This window comes from Dipodomys ordii, unplaced genomic scaffold (assembly GCF_000151885.1).
Source record: "Dipodomys ordii isolate 6190 unplaced genomic scaffold, Dord_2.0 Scaffold30, whole genome shotgun sequence".
Classification (NCBI taxonomy): domain Eukaryota; kingdom Metazoa; phylum Chordata; class Mammalia; order Rodentia; family Heteromyidae; genus Dipodomys; species Dipodomys ordii.
Window position 1 is genome coordinate 2687164 of NW_012267246.1, and position 15114 is coordinate 2702277.

General features: G+C 45.1%; 1 protein-coding gene across 1 annotated transcript in view; it reads right to left on the reverse strand.

The window, feature by feature from the left end:
• Veph1 (ventricular zone expressed PH domain-containing 1) overlaps positions 1-15114 on the reverse strand; it is a 117681-nt gene that overhangs the window by 33562 nt on the left and 69005 nt on the right. The window contains exons 8-9 of the mRNA XM_013016183.1: positions 12126-12335; positions 10229-10626 (exon numbers count right to left, since the gene is read on the reverse strand). Coding sequence (XP_012871637.1) covers positions 10229-10626; positions 12126-12335 — 608 coding nt within the window. The remainder of the gene's footprint in view (positions 1-10228; positions 10627-12125; positions 12336-15114) is intronic.

A 15114-nucleotide genomic window follows, 5' to 3' on the forward strand; every position in this document is an offset into this window, starting at 1 on the left:
CTCATCGTCACCAATAGAAATCCATTGAACAACGAATTGTTACTCCCTCCTTCCAGCTCCTGGCAATGGAGCTCTGCATCTTTCATCCAGGGCTTTGCTTACTTTGCACATTTCAAGCAAATGGAACCATGCCTGGCTCCTTTCATCTAGCAGGGTATGTTCAGGGTTCAGCATGTATAGCATTGCATTCCTTTTGGTGGCTAAATAATACTCCGTGGTATGGACATACCACATTTTCTGTGTCTGTTCACTCACTGTTAGGTGTTAGGGTTCTTTCCACTCTTGGTTATTTTGAACAGTGCTGCTACAAACAGTATGAACACCTGTGTTTGTTTCAACTCTTGTTTTCCATTCTTAAGAATAGAATATCTGGTCATATGGTCATTCTGTGTTGATCTTACTGAGGAATGGTCATCTATTTTCAAGTAGTCATTTGCTTATCCTAGTAATGCTCAGATTTAAAAATAAAGCTGTCATGTCATAAAGCTGATGCATCTGAATCGTGACATCTGCAGTCTCTTTCTGGTCCCCAGTTCCTCAGCAGATGAGGAGCAGCTGCTCCAGAGAGCACCTGTCAGGAGTGTTTCTGACTAGATGACAGTCTACTTACAATTTCAGCACCGGCTGCTATAGTGTCATTATTTATATCTTTGGTTCATTTCCATCTTGTCTCTAATATTTCTAGGAATTTAGCCAGTAATCCCCCCAAAGTAGCAATAATAAGAATAGAAGTCATAGATCTGACTGAGAATCGAATGCATCTTTAAAGAACTGTGCTATTTCTGGTGAGCTTTGGAGACCTCTGGGGAGGAGTCATTCTCTGATAGCTGTGACGCAGTACTGATCCGACGTCACAGAATCCTCCCAGGGAGGATCACGGGAGGAACTCAGAGTCCTCCTGCCACCCACCCACCTTTGATGCTTCGTAAACCCCAGTTATGCGTCCTAACAGTATGGACACAGAGCAGCTGAGTCGTCAGACATCGTCAGAAATAAATGTAGGGCATTTTCAGGAGACCCAGCCGAGCTCACAGACATGAAAGGCATGGTGGAATTTCTATGCATTTTAAATCAAACACACATTTCTGTTTGACATGGGGCTGATGCCGTTGGTGTCTGGCAGTGATACAGAATCACTCAGTGCTCACCCAGTGTCACGAGAAGCCATATGCTCTAAATAAAAGTTTGGCCTTACTAAGTGGCGATCTACCAAACGTTTGTAGAGGCGAACGCGGCAGTAAGCTGTGAGCTCTGTAGGTAGCAGGGCCACGCATGACCAGTTACTTAGAGATGCTGCGAAAGGCCTAACGGCAACCAGATTTGGAGGACAGAAACCTTTAGAAAGTTGGATTATTAAATTCCACGGAAACGAGCCTGTTGGCATTTTCTTTTTCTCCCCAGGGTGGGAAGGCAGTCCCACAGCAGTCCACGTGTGATTCATTTTCCTCCTGTGCTCTAGCTGCCAGTCCCGAGTAAGACCTTCTGGTCTCAGTGTTGCCCAGTGGCCTCAAGACAAACATTCTGCGTCCTTGTCAGGAGGGCTGATTGTGTCAGGGAGGTTGGAGCAGGTGTACAGCACTTCTTCCCAGTGTGTATTGATGTGTCAAGCCCTAAAGTTCTCGCAAACAGTGGTACTTGGCAAGTCCAAAGGTCACCTGCAGCGAGTCCAGAGCTATCACAAGACGTCCTTGGTGTGATGTCTGCTGTGGTCTAATCAGGTGGCAGGCATGCAAAGGGTCGCAGTCATCTTACTTTATTTGTTTTGCTGCTAAATGGGATTCATGGAACAGAAAACGAATTCTATGAAGCGAAATTTGGGTGTGTCTACCTTGACTTTGGATGCTGCTTTTAGAAAATAATGCCAGTCTTAGGGAAACTCAAATCAGCAGGAGCCTGGGGTCTGCTGGGAAGCTTCTCAGGAAGGCTACTGCAGGTGGTGAGTTGCAGTCTTAAGAGCACAGATCGTGACCCATGTCATTACACATCACTTTCCTTTGGTGTCGTTGCTGTTGCAATGTGGAGAGCCATGATGTCTGAAGAAGTTTGATGCCATTTGTTACTGTGCACCAGGAATGGTCTAAGGGCATCACCAAGAATTTCCCAAGAATGGGGATCTGGGCTGGGTACTGAAACCCAAGAGATTAGAACAACCTCAAGAATGAGAGGAACGTGCATGGGGTAGAGTGTAAATTGGTGAACTGCAGGAGAGGAGGAGATCAAAGAGAAGGTGGAGAAAGGAAAATTTATTACAGGAAAAGGAAGTCATGGACTCAAATGTTTTCCTTCTGAAGAGGGGGCACAGGACCTGAATGGAACCCATGTCTGCTGGGTCAACCGCCACAAAATACTTGCTTTTCTCATCTGTTTTCCAAATGCACTTCCGGGAAAAGCAGTAGAGGTTATTGGCTCAGAGTGGGTGAAGCCTGTTATATACAATTCAGTGACCTCGTACCCCATTTCTTCTTTCGTTGTAAGGTGAGAAAACGAAGAAGCCACATTTTGAAGTCTTCATTAAAAGGCTGCATGGTGGATTCCTGTCTCAAAAACCAGCAGTCAGCAAAGACACAACACTGTTAGGAAACTGAGCCAGGAAGGCTGGAGAGGAAAGAGAGCAAAAACAATACCAACCCATTCAGCTCCAATGGAGAGCTGAACTGGGATGCCATGGTGACTGGAGACGAGCCAGGAGCCAGGACAGGACAGGAACACAGAGATATGTGGCATGGGATAATGGTGCCTGCGCTGGTCTGGGCCTAAATGGGATCAAGGCAGGGGGCAGGGTCACAGGAAACTCCCACTCCTAGGCACTGGACTGACAGGTTTAGCAGCCTATCAGCCATGTACAGGCCCCTGCACTCCCATCACCTGGGAGGCCAGGACTTCCCCTTTCCCCAGCATAAAGACAAGATGCCAGACCCCACCCTCCTCCACCATGTGCCCAAGATGGCACCAGCCGGACCTGAACTCCCCACTTCACTTTCATGAGCTGTGTTAGGAAGCTGAGGGCTTGGTAGTGGCCCTGCATCTGCCTATGGTGTTATAACTTGTTTTTATTAATAACAACATGCTATTGTTTTATGTATTGATTTCAATTTTTTTGTGCTAGTGACCTTGTATTTGTCCCTCCCAAGCCCATGGCTTCCTAACACTGCTTGGGGTGTCAGCTGAAGCAAAGCCTTAGAAGAGTGGCCCACCGGCCACCACAGGCACCAGCCTCCCTCCCTCCGCTCTCCTCTGCAGAGGAGGCCCAGACATGCCAGTCTGCACCCTGAAGTCCCCTTTCTGTCATTTTTCGACGACTTCATTGATGCCAGAACCTCAACAATAATACCAGGAGTGACTACAAATAAATATTAGCAAAGCTTTCCTTTCTGTTTTAGGGAATGAAAAGGTGAGAGAACAAGCGTTCAGAATAGCTTAACATCAGAACAAAGATGGGATATTATATCACAAGTAATTCCCGCTATTTGAAAAAACCCAAGAGGGTCGTCATGCAGGCAGGGCCCTCGCCATGGGGCAGAGCCAGCCTTGAGATAGCTGTCGTCAGTGGATCTCACCTCCTGGGGCTCAGGGGAGCACCTCAAGCCTTGCCCCAGAGACAGCGTGAGCACGAATTTGGATTCATTTGTGGATAGAGTGAAAACGAACACATGGGTTACATTTCCTTAAAAATGTGCTCCAGGTCAAAATGAACAACGGCCACGTTTCACTAAAGCATCTGGGAACTCTGAAGCTCCAAGTGTTTGGAAAATCAGCTTCCGAGTTGAACATGGCTGGTCTTCCTGGCCCATTAGGACATCGTCATTCATACTGAATGTATTCACAGATACCTTACCCAAGCAAGAACAGCAATACGCGGTTGTTTCATTTATTGATTTTTATTTTTTGTGCCAGTACTGGGGCTTGAACTCAAGGCCTTGTGATTCTCATTTCACTTCTCCTTTTGCTTAATGCCACTCTCCCATTTGAGCCACATCTTCAGTGTTTTTGTTTGTTTGTTTGTTTTTCTGGTTAATTGGAGATAAGCATCTAATGGGTTTTTCTGCCTAAACTGGCTTTGAACCATAATCCTCAGATCTCTGCCTTCTGAGTTGCTGGGATTATAGATGTGAGCCACCAGCCCCTGGCTTGTTTTCTATTTTTTGCATTGGAAACCTTCCTCATGTATTTTGTGTTTTAAATTTGCAATTATATTTACCAAGTTACTGAATTACTTTAAGAAAAAGAATAGTTATTCTCCTCTTGCACACAGATTCAAAATACAAGATAGATCAGGGAATGTAAAGTTAAATATGGTAGAGTCTCTAGAAATAATAACATCAAAGTGTTTGCTATGAATTTGACATTTGAATTAATGAGATGGTACAATGTCAATAATCTAGGAACACGGAGGAACTATGCGTTTGTGTTGATTCTTGCGCAGTAGACTCAACTTTTGATAAGTTTAAAGACGTTGTTTAAATAAAAAAACAAGCAAGTACTGAAATAAAAATATCTCCTGGTATAACTGTTTTGGTGTGGCTATGAAATAAAAGCTCAATAGGAAGATATGACAGGGCTATAGGCATAGACTTAACTATTTACTGGAAAAGATGGTTTACATTTAAGCATATTCAAGGTTCTTTTGGAAAGAACTTGCCAAAAAAACCCAAACAAACCCTCATGTGCCTTCAATGCCACAGCAAAATAATGTCAGTTTCCATAAAAAGGAATGTGGCTGACTGCCTTGGCTGAGGAAATCCCCATGGCGGGTAAACTTGCACACAGCACCTGCATCAACTCCCCTTCCCATACCTTGTGTTTAGGAGAGCGTATGTTGTCTCCAACTCATTTTTGCCCAATTTTAATTCTCTGCATATGTTAAGGGAAATGTCAGCCATATGTTTCTCCCTCAATTACCCAACTTGGCTAAGCAGGGCACCGCAAGGTTCCACTTACTATGTTTCTCTCTCAGATTCTGTGAGAAAGAACAAAGGCTACAGACTTTATAGCTTCCTTCATGGAGAAATAATCTCTACCCCATGGCTAAACCAAAGAATAAAGAAGAAACTTCCCCCAAACCACTGAGCATACATTCCCCATTGTTGCTCTCCAGATGCTCCTGTCTGCCATCTTTTTCTTTTGGTAATGGCGCTTGAACTCTGGGCTTGGGTGCTGTCCCTCAGCTCTTCAGATCAAGGCAAGCGCTCTACTGCTTGAGCCACAGCGCCACTTCCTGTTTCCTAGTGGTTTATTGGAGATAAGAGTCTCACGGACTTTCCTGCCCAGGCTGTCAGTTCAAAACTGTGATCCTCAGATCTCAGCTTCCTGAGTAACTAGGTTACAGGCATGAGCCACCAGTGCCTGGCCTGTCTGCCATCTTTACAACACAACAGTACAAGTCCCTGAATATCAGCACCTGCCATTTTAAAGTTTTGAACATGTGCAAATCCTCAAGCTAAGCATGCTCTATCTTTCCTTTTGAACTGGGAGACTGACCTGAGCATGCCGGGAATATGTCTGCCCCTGCAGAGTTTCTGAAGTAGAACCCAGGCCCTGGAAGGGACTCCCCTGATCTCCTCACTGGCCATAGGCTGTGCCTCCTCCTCCCCTCTCTCATTTCTTGGCCATGTTTCTGTTGGCTTTGAAGCCCACTGTGGATGGCATAATTGGACCAGAAGGACGAGAGGACCAGCATTGGCGGGGGGCCCAGTCGCCATACAGGCTGGGGACAGTAGGACCACACACCCATAGCCAACAAGGATTTGTACTGAGCATGAAAATGGTCCCTGGTATTTATAGTGACCTTTACTTCAAGATAAATGAGTTCGCACGGTCTGATTATAGACAGGACCTTCTTCTTAGCTTGAAAATTAGCTTTCTGTGAATCAGGCTCACTGATAGTCTAGACAGATGGAATGTATTTCCCCCAAATGAAGAAATATTTCAAAGTAAACCAAAGTAACACTGATGGAGGGTTGAAAAAAAATTTTATAAGCTTTTCTACGAGCTTTTATGGAACTCTAGTGATGGTCTAGGTTTTTCAAAGTTCTGTTTTACTATTGTGTGCATTTTTTCTTCCTCCAATCATTTTTGTTCACATGAACAAATACCAATGATTCCGAATTTTAAGGCACCTTTTGTCAGATGCGCTCAGTCCTCCCGGTCTTGTTTGGAAGCAATCAAGCAGAGCAACCGCGAGCCTGCCTCTGCTCGGGGAACACAGAACTTCCTGAGCCCAGGAAACCAAACCAGCGACCTCCAGGCTCAGGAGGATACACTGACTTGCAATACCAGCCTAGTTTTATGTTCAAAATGTCACTCAACCCAACCGCAGGAAGACCTGGGGTTGGTCTGGTTTGCAGGGGCCACCTGCAGCCCCGTCTGTCCCTCCGTGGTCAGCATCAGCGGCAGAAAGTGGCCAGCTGGGTTAGGGAGGCTGCTGTGTCCCCATGCCTCCCCATGGCATCGTCCTGGCTCTGAGGCACCTCGCCCCTCAGCACCGTTTATTATGGGGTGTCAGCCTGCACCCTACGCAACTTTTGTTTTTGTAGGTCAAAACAGTCCAATTCAGCTCTCTCTCTCTCCTTTCTTTCTTTCTTTCTTTCTTTTTTTTTGGTCATAGGGCTTGAACTCTGGACCCAAAGACTGTCCCTCAGCTCTTCAGCTCAAGGCTAGCGCTCTACCACTTCTACAGTGCCACTTCCAGTTTTCCAGTGGTTTATTGTAGATAAGAGTCTCATGGAGTTTCCTGCCTGGGCTGGCATTGAACCATGATCCTCAGATCTCAGCCTTCTGAGTAGCTAGGATGATAGGCCTGAGCCACTGGTGCCTGGCCAGTTTTTCCTTTCATGCCAAGAGAATTTCTTTTTTTTTTCCTTTACTTTTATTTCTTTTCCTTTCTGTCTTCTTCTTCTCTCTCTCCCATCCCCCCTTTCCTCCTCCTCCTCCTTCTCCTCCTCCTCCTTTTCCTCCTCCTCTTCCTTCTTCTTCTTCATGCCAGCACTGAGGTTTGAACTCAAGGCCTTGTGGTCTCATTTGGTTTTTTCCACTCAAGGCTGGTGCTCTACCACTTGAGCCACAGTTCCACTCCCAGTGTTTTGCTGGTTAATTGATGAATCTCTTACATTTGTCTACCCATATTGGCTTCAAACTGCAATCCTCAGATCTCAGCCTTCTGAGCAAAGACTAGAGAAGTGAGCACCAGCATCTGGTGCACCTTTAATTACTCTTGTAAGAGAGACACAGCAGCTTCAACGTGGAACTGTTTTCTGTGGCAGCTCTTTAACTTTAAACGTTGCAAACATGACTTTGCTTTGTTCTTGTTTCTTAAGTTGTTTGCATAGATTCATCAATAAAGATGAGATAAGTTTCTTTTATATGAATCTTACTTTCAACAGAACACAATTTCTAAGCCCAAATCGTATCCCAGTAAGTTTTGAAGGGAAGAAGCAGAACCCCACTGTGCTGAGTGATTTTATGACAGGAAGCAAAACTGTACCAGCCAGATGACCTTGGCTTTCCCTGAATGAGTTATACAATCTCTGCCACCAGTCTGTGTCCTTTCTTGGTGAATGTATTGACAGTTGAGTCATATAAATAAATCTTCCATCCCTCACACATATCCCCCATGCAAGGACTTACCCAGGAAATTGCAAACATATGAATGAATCCCAAAATGTCATCTTAAAAAAATATACACTCTGTTCCAGGTCATCCCTGATAAGAAATATGAGTATCAAAAGGAAAGATGATGGATTCACTCACTATTTTGGGGGGAAAAACCAAGTTATTTGAGTCACCAACTAATTTTGACTCTCTAAATAATTCAAGGCATTAAGAAGTGTTTATGACAACTAGGTGCTTGAACTATCTGCAGACTTTTGCCCACATTTTCACAAGAGTGGAGCCTATTTTGTAGCAAGCCTTTCACAGGTTGGGCCAAATGTAAACCCACAAACACACGAATTATTCTGGCAAATGGAAATGTATCTAACTTGACCTTTGCTGTAGATCCCCTCTACTCAGCCTCTCCTGCATTAGATTCTTCAACTTGTGCCTTAGATAGATAGTTAGAAAAATAATCAGTTCTAAAGAGTTCATCTGAATGGGTTTGCTGATTGTAGGTATTCCTACGCTATCATAATAAAATCCGGAATATGAGCACTACTACGCAAGGCTTTCTTGCCAGCCAGGCACTCTACCGCGCGAGTCACATCGTAGCCCTTTTTGCTCTGATTGTTTCTGCGACAGGGTCTCACTCTTTGTCTGGCTGTCTTGGGCTACCATCCCCTCCTTCTGTTCTCACCATGGCTGGGATGACAGGCATGTGCAGCCAATCCGAGCGTTTCTTTTCTTTTCTTTTTCTGTTGAGGTGACAGGGGGTTATCTCATGAACTTTCTTGCCCCTGGCTGGTCAGCAACCCTGACCTTTCTCATCTGTGGAGTTCAGATGACAGCAGCACTTGCTAGGAGCAATATTACTTTTATTTTGGCCCTTTCCTGAAGAATTTAGGAAGCCTTACCAAGTTATTGCAGTTTTGAAAAGGCCAAGGTTCTCCACAGAGGTGCTGAAGAACCTGGTGTTATTATGAGCTGTTCAAGCCTCCAATTGGCGCAGATCCACTCCCACCCCCACACCCCCCCAAGTAGGAAAGGGGGCAGAAAGTAGAGTAGAGTAAACAGCCCTTCTCCTACCAAGCCCCGAGAATCAGTCGCGGGTGAGGATGAACTGGATGGCTCTCTTGGCTGTGTTTTTCTCTGGAGGGGAACCGTGGCTGTAGCCTGTGATAGATAGCAAACTCAGCCACAGTGCTAGGGCCTTTGTGCCGGTGGGCAAGGAAGATCAGGTCTAAGAATCACCAGAGAAAGTCCAAATGAGCCAAAGAGGCCTTTGATCCATCTAAGCCAGTTCAGTCAGAAGGGTGAGCCTGCCTGGGGTCTTCTATCACGGTAGCTCCCACCTCTCAAATCACCACCTTTCCCCAGAGGCAGGATGAGGGCTCATTGTATAAGACTGCCAGGATCATTATCTTGCCCATGTAATTATAACCCCTCTGTACAGTATTTTCACAATTTAAAAAAAAAAGGAAAAAAAAAGACTGCCAAGAAACTTGTTATCAATACAAGGTAAGAAAAGTTAAAACATAAAAGAATACAAAACAAGTCTGTGATGAGACATAGCCATGTTGTAATTAGAGACAGGATTGATATTACCAATGATTTCTTTTGCCCAAGACACCGTCAGCTTATTAATCCTGTCAGGACTTAAAATTCTACTATTTTCATTCTTTTTTTGTTTTGTTTTGTTGTTCTTGTTGGTCATGGGGCTTGAACTCTGGGCCTGAGGGCTATCTCTTAGCTCTTCAGCTCAAGGCTAGTGCTTTTACCACTTGAGCCATGGTGCCACTTCCTCTGCTATTTTCAGGTGCCACCTTCAATTGTGTTCCTCAAGGGAGATCTGTCCCTGGCACCCTGCTTTCCCTGTGTCCTTGGTTTGCTGACTGGCTCCTACACCACCCCCACCATGGTGCTGCCATTTTCTTTCTTTCTTTCTTTCTTTTTTTTTTTGTCGGTCATGGGGCTTGAACTCTGGGCTTGGGCACTGTCCCTCAGCTCTTCAGCTCAAGGCAAGCACTCTACCGCTTGAGCCACAGCACCACTTCTGGTTTTCTAGTGGTTTATTGGAGATAAGAGTCTCACGGACTTTCCTTGCCCAGGCTGGCTTTGAACCGTGATCCTCAAATCTCAGCCTGTTTCTGAACTTTTGTTCTCAAGGCTAGTGCTCTAGCACTTGAGTCACAACTCCACTTTCAGCTTCATTTTGGGGGGTTAATTGGAAATGGACTTTCCTGCCTGGGCTGGCTTTAAACCAAAATCCTCCGATCTTAGCCTCCTGAGTAGCTAGGATTATAGGTAGGAGCCACTGGCGCCCAGATTCTTTCCAGGATTTTTATGCACTCTGGAGATGTGTAACTAGAAACAACTTATCATGATTGTAAAAATTTGTCAGTGGCCTGATGCTCCCAAGTAGGTTCAAATGACCAGCTGAAGGATGAAGAATTTTACAAACAACAACAAAAGTAATTAAGATAGTGGAATGCTTTCAAAAGAATCCACTTTGCTAAACTGTACCACCTTCATGTGGTTTGCATTTCCTGTGTTTTCTTGACCATGTGAAATTTCTCAAGCTTGGAACAATGGATGGATGGATGGATGGGTGGATGGATGGGTCGGTGGGAGTGCTTACCTTCAATGGTGCACTGATCGGGAATGGGGACCTTCCTGGCGATTTCCAGGGCATAGGCCTTCACGGCGCTAAGGTTTTCCTTCAGATGCAGGTAGAGCTTATCTTGATATTCTGCAGGACTCTTGGTGGCCCCTGGAGTTGCTTCCTGAGACTTCCCTTGCACTGTTTCTGTCAGATTCTCTGATTCTATCTGTGCAATGGTTGGGTGTGAAGCTGAGGGGTTTCTCAGTGGTGGCCGGTGGGTGTCAGTCTCCAGGGCCAGCATGTCACTCCCGTGGCCCCGTGGGTTTATTTCTGACAGGGAGAGGCTGGTGGGCGGCTCAGTCCTTTCCTCCTCCTCCCCGTCATCCGAGCTCACGCCCTTTGAGAGCAGGGTGTGCAGAGCCAAACTTCTGGACCTATGAGACAGAAGGCCCTACAGTTAAACAAGTCTGGTTATCACACCCTGCAAAGGAAAAGAAATCTTAGCACAAGGAAAAATATTTACTGCCTCCAGGGAGGAGAATGATTCATTGACCCCCCCCCCACCATGATGTAATAAATCCTATCTTTGAAAATCTCAATCATCCCAAAAGCAAGATTTAAAAGTCAATTTCATAGCAAAACTGGCTCTGAAATTGTGGCCTTTATATATTTTTATTCTTTTTCTAATTTATTTTTCAATGTTAGTTCTGGGGTTTGAACACAAGGCCTGGGCACTGTCCCTGAGCTTTGTTGCTCAAGGCTAGTGAACCACTGCTCCGCTTCCAGCTTTTTGGTGGTTAATTGAAGAGAAGAGTCTCAACTTACTTTCCTGCTTGTCCTGGCTTCAAATTTCCATCCTTAGATCTCAGCCTCCTGAGTAGCTAGGATTCTAGGCATGAGCTGCCAGTACCTGGCTCTTTTTCTAGTTTTACTTCTGATTTTTCACCAGCTGTCAAGAGAAGCTGTTGGCAATCATTCTCAAAAGCGGCATATGTAGCTGGGTGCCTCTGACTCATGGTCTGTAATCCTAGCTATTCAGGAGGCTGAGATCTGAGGACTGCGGCTCAAAGCTAGCACGGGCAGAAAAGTCAGCATGACTCTTATCTCCAACTAACCACCACAAAACCGGAAGTGGTGCTAATAGCTTAAAGTGTTAGAGCACTAGCTTTGAAAGGTGCTCAAGGTCAGTGCCTAGGCCCTGAGTTCAAGCCCTAGAACCAACAAAAACAAAAACAAAATTGACATATGCTTATATTCAAAAGGTATAAAAAAACCCATAGGTTTGTCTTTCCTTTTTATTACCTAATTAAAGTAATGAACTTGGATAACATTATGGTTAATACTTCACCCACAAAAGCACAGAACTTTGGGTGGTAATAGATGCATAAAAAGTACCCCCAGCCAGGTGCCGTGGCTCACACCTATAATCCTAGCTACCCAGGAGGCTGAGATCTGAGGACTGCAGTTTGAAGCCAGCTGTGGCAGAAAAGTCTGGGTGAGATTCTTTTTTTTTGGGGGGGGGTCTGGTCGTGGGGCCTGAACTCTGGGCCTGGGCGCTGTCCCTCAGTTCTTCAGCTGAAGGCTAGCACTCTACCACTTGAACCATAGTGCCAGTTCCGGCTTTTTTCTTTTTGCTTATGCAAGGCAAGCGCTCTGCCACTGAGCCACCTTCCCAGCCGCCACCCCTCCCTCCCACCCCCACCCCCCGTGAGATTCTTATCTCCAATTAGCCACTCAAAAACCAGAAGTGGACTGTGGCTCAGGTGGTAAAGTGTTAGCCTTGAGCATAAAGAAGCTCAGGGACAGCACCCAGGCCCTGAGTTCAAGCCCCACAACTGACAAAAAAAAAGTACTCCCCAAACACCATGAATAACAGAACCAATAGCAAACATGAAGTGCATGCTTTAAATAATGAGCTGAATAAAATTCATACCTGTTGAATCTCATGCTTTTTCTTTCTTCCTTGCAAATATGGCCCAAACTGTATCGCCTAATAGAGCCGGAGCTATTGATGGAGGCATTCATTTTGTTTTCAAAGGCCTGGATTTTCACCTGCAGCTTTTCATCATCTTTATTTCTAGCTGCTGTGAGTTTGGCTTCTCCCAGTTTCTCAGGAAATGCAACATCAGAGCTGGTTTTTATCCTAAAGGAACAGAAAGGATCAAGTTAGATGACGGTCACATTCTGCCTTCAGAGTGGCGACATTCTTAACTGCCTTTTATTCAGAGCTAGGATTTTGCTGGTTGATAGTATCTTATTGCCCATTTATCAAGTATTTATTGAGTGTCCATTAGAGACATACAGCTTCAAAATTGCTTGTATATAACTTATGCTCAAAGACTTGGGGAACATTGGTGTTTCAGTCCACTTTGTACTAGAAATACATGGTGAAGTATTTAAGACTACTCTACTATTTGACTATTCTACTATATTCTGATTTGAGAATGCTCCAAAAATATGCAATTAACATCACATATTATCTAGCAAGTTTACATGTGCTGATATATTTGTACTAAAATTGAGAGAAGTAAACTTCATGTGGATTTGTAAGTTCCCAGCTTTGTTAATTTTAAAGAAATTAGTGTAGCTTATCCTTAAAGCGAGAAAAGTCTAAAATTGAAGATGTTGGGGAAAGGAGATATTCCATGAATGATATTAGTAGTTCCAAATAGAGTAGCTCCATAGCAGAGTTTTTGGTTTCCTTTTTTTTTTTTTTTCAATACTGGGCTTTGAACTCAGGGCCTTGAACTACTGCTGAGCCATGTGTCCAGCCTTTTATTGCACTGGTTATTTTGAGTAGGATCTCACTCTTTGCCCAGGCCCCAGGTTGGATTATGATCGGCCTATTTTATGCTTCCCATCATGGCTCTGCATCAGCACCTCCAACTTTGGTGAGAGGCGGTGTTGTAGGTATGTCTGGCTTGGCCCTTCAGTGGGGATCTTACCAGCTCTTACAGGAGTGAGCTGCTGGCACCTGGCTTATGGTAGAGTTGATAAACCACTAGGTGCTCATTAAATCATCTCCCTCAGAGCAAAGGGATTAACAGGTTACAGGATCTAACCATACCTATTTATTTTTATAAAACAAAAGTATTTTGTATATTTTAAATGTTATTGTTGATTAATATTTGTCACTACTTTTGTATGTTCCCTTGTAGGGACATCCTAAAGATGTATTTTTTTATGCTAAAATTATGGTAAAAACACAAAAACTTTTCTCTCTAAAATTCAAGTGGCTTTCAGGTGTTTTAAATTGTGAGGTCTGAGATAAACCCTGCTTCTGGGCAGGCAGGAAACATATCTCTGCTCTGTTCCTGTGTCTATACAGCGTGTAGAGGAAGTGAGCAAGAGCAAGCGGTGGTGTTGGAAGTCAGCCGCCCTCCCCTCTGCCCTGCCTCCTGCTCCCCAGGCAGAGGCCCAGGAGCATGGCCCATTCCCCAGGTGGTAAGGAAGAGTGAAGACGCAACAATAAAATGTCTTCGCCAAAGAAATGGTCTGCAGACGTGAGGCTGACGAGAGGCTCTTTGAGTAGAATTCTCTCTGTCCTTGGTTTTTGTTATCTGGAGCCTTATAGAACACAGAAGTCAGGAGCAGGGGGACAGTGGAGAGCCAGCAGCAGCCAGAAGTCTCAGGATGGCTCAAAGAGACCTTTCTGTGGCTGCGTATCAACCCCCTGCATGCACTCAGCCATAGCCAGAGGTAGGTCCAATTTTAATGCTAATGATTAGAAGGTTGGGAAACTATAGATGAAAGGATCTGCGTTATAATACTTCCTCGGCCCCTCCTTTTCTTACTTTTAAAACAGAATAGAGAGCTAGGTACCCCATGGCTCATGCCTATAATTCTGCTACTTAGGAGGCTGAGATCAGGATTGTGGTTCAAAGCCAGCTCAGGCAGGAAAGTCCCAGAGACTCTAATCTCCAGTTAATCACAGAAAAAGATGGAAGTGGTGCTGTAGCTCAAGTGGTAGATCACAAGCCTGGAGCAAAAAGGAGCTCAGGGACAGTGCCCAGGCCCAGAGCTGAAGCCCCAAAATATGAGAGAGAAGCCAGGTGCCGGTGGCTCGCGCCTGTAATCCTAGCTACTCAGGAGGATGATATCTGAGGATCACAGTTCAAAGCCAGCCAGGGCAGGAAAGTCTGTGAGACTCTTATCTCCAATAAACCACTAGAAAATCAGAAGTGGCACTGTGGCTCAAGTGGTAGAGTGCTTGCCTTGAGCTGAAGAGCGCAGGGACAGCGCCCAGGCCCAGAGTTCAAGCCCCACGACCGACAAAAAAAAAAAAGATATGAGAGAGAGAGAGGAGAGAGAATGAGAGGCAGACAGACGGACAGAAAGAGAGAGAATAGAGGATGATAAATGACTCTTTGAAAACAGAGATGCTTTCCAGAGATAAACAAATTCTCCTGCTCCTCTTCCAAAGAAGGGAATGCGTCATGAATGTACAATTGCCGGTGGAGCCACAGCCCTGTGGATGTTTATTTGTGGGGCTCCGGCCCGTGGGTTGGGCCCAGGCAGGGGCTGCTATTTCTTTTCCATTTGTCACTTCTAACTCCAGAGGTAATTTTACAGAAAATGTTGCCAGAGTTCTATAATCCCCTCAATATTAACTTGGCCTTAACTCAACACACCACATGACAAGAGGTTCCGATGATTTCCAGTCTGAATGGTTTCTGGTCTCAGTTGCCAAAGTAAAGTTTAAACAATTACCTCTAGGGATGACCAGGGTGAGGGGTGGGTGGGGAGAAGGCTAATAACCAGCCCCCTCCCTCTCATGAGAAACAAGTTGGCCCTTGGGTAGCTTCCTGCTCTCCCTAAACTGAGAGATGAGACTATAAGGCTGGCAGGAGTGGAGAGACTGGCTCCCAAATCAAAGACCAATGACCTGAGTTAATATCTGACAATGTTGGCTTACAGCTGCG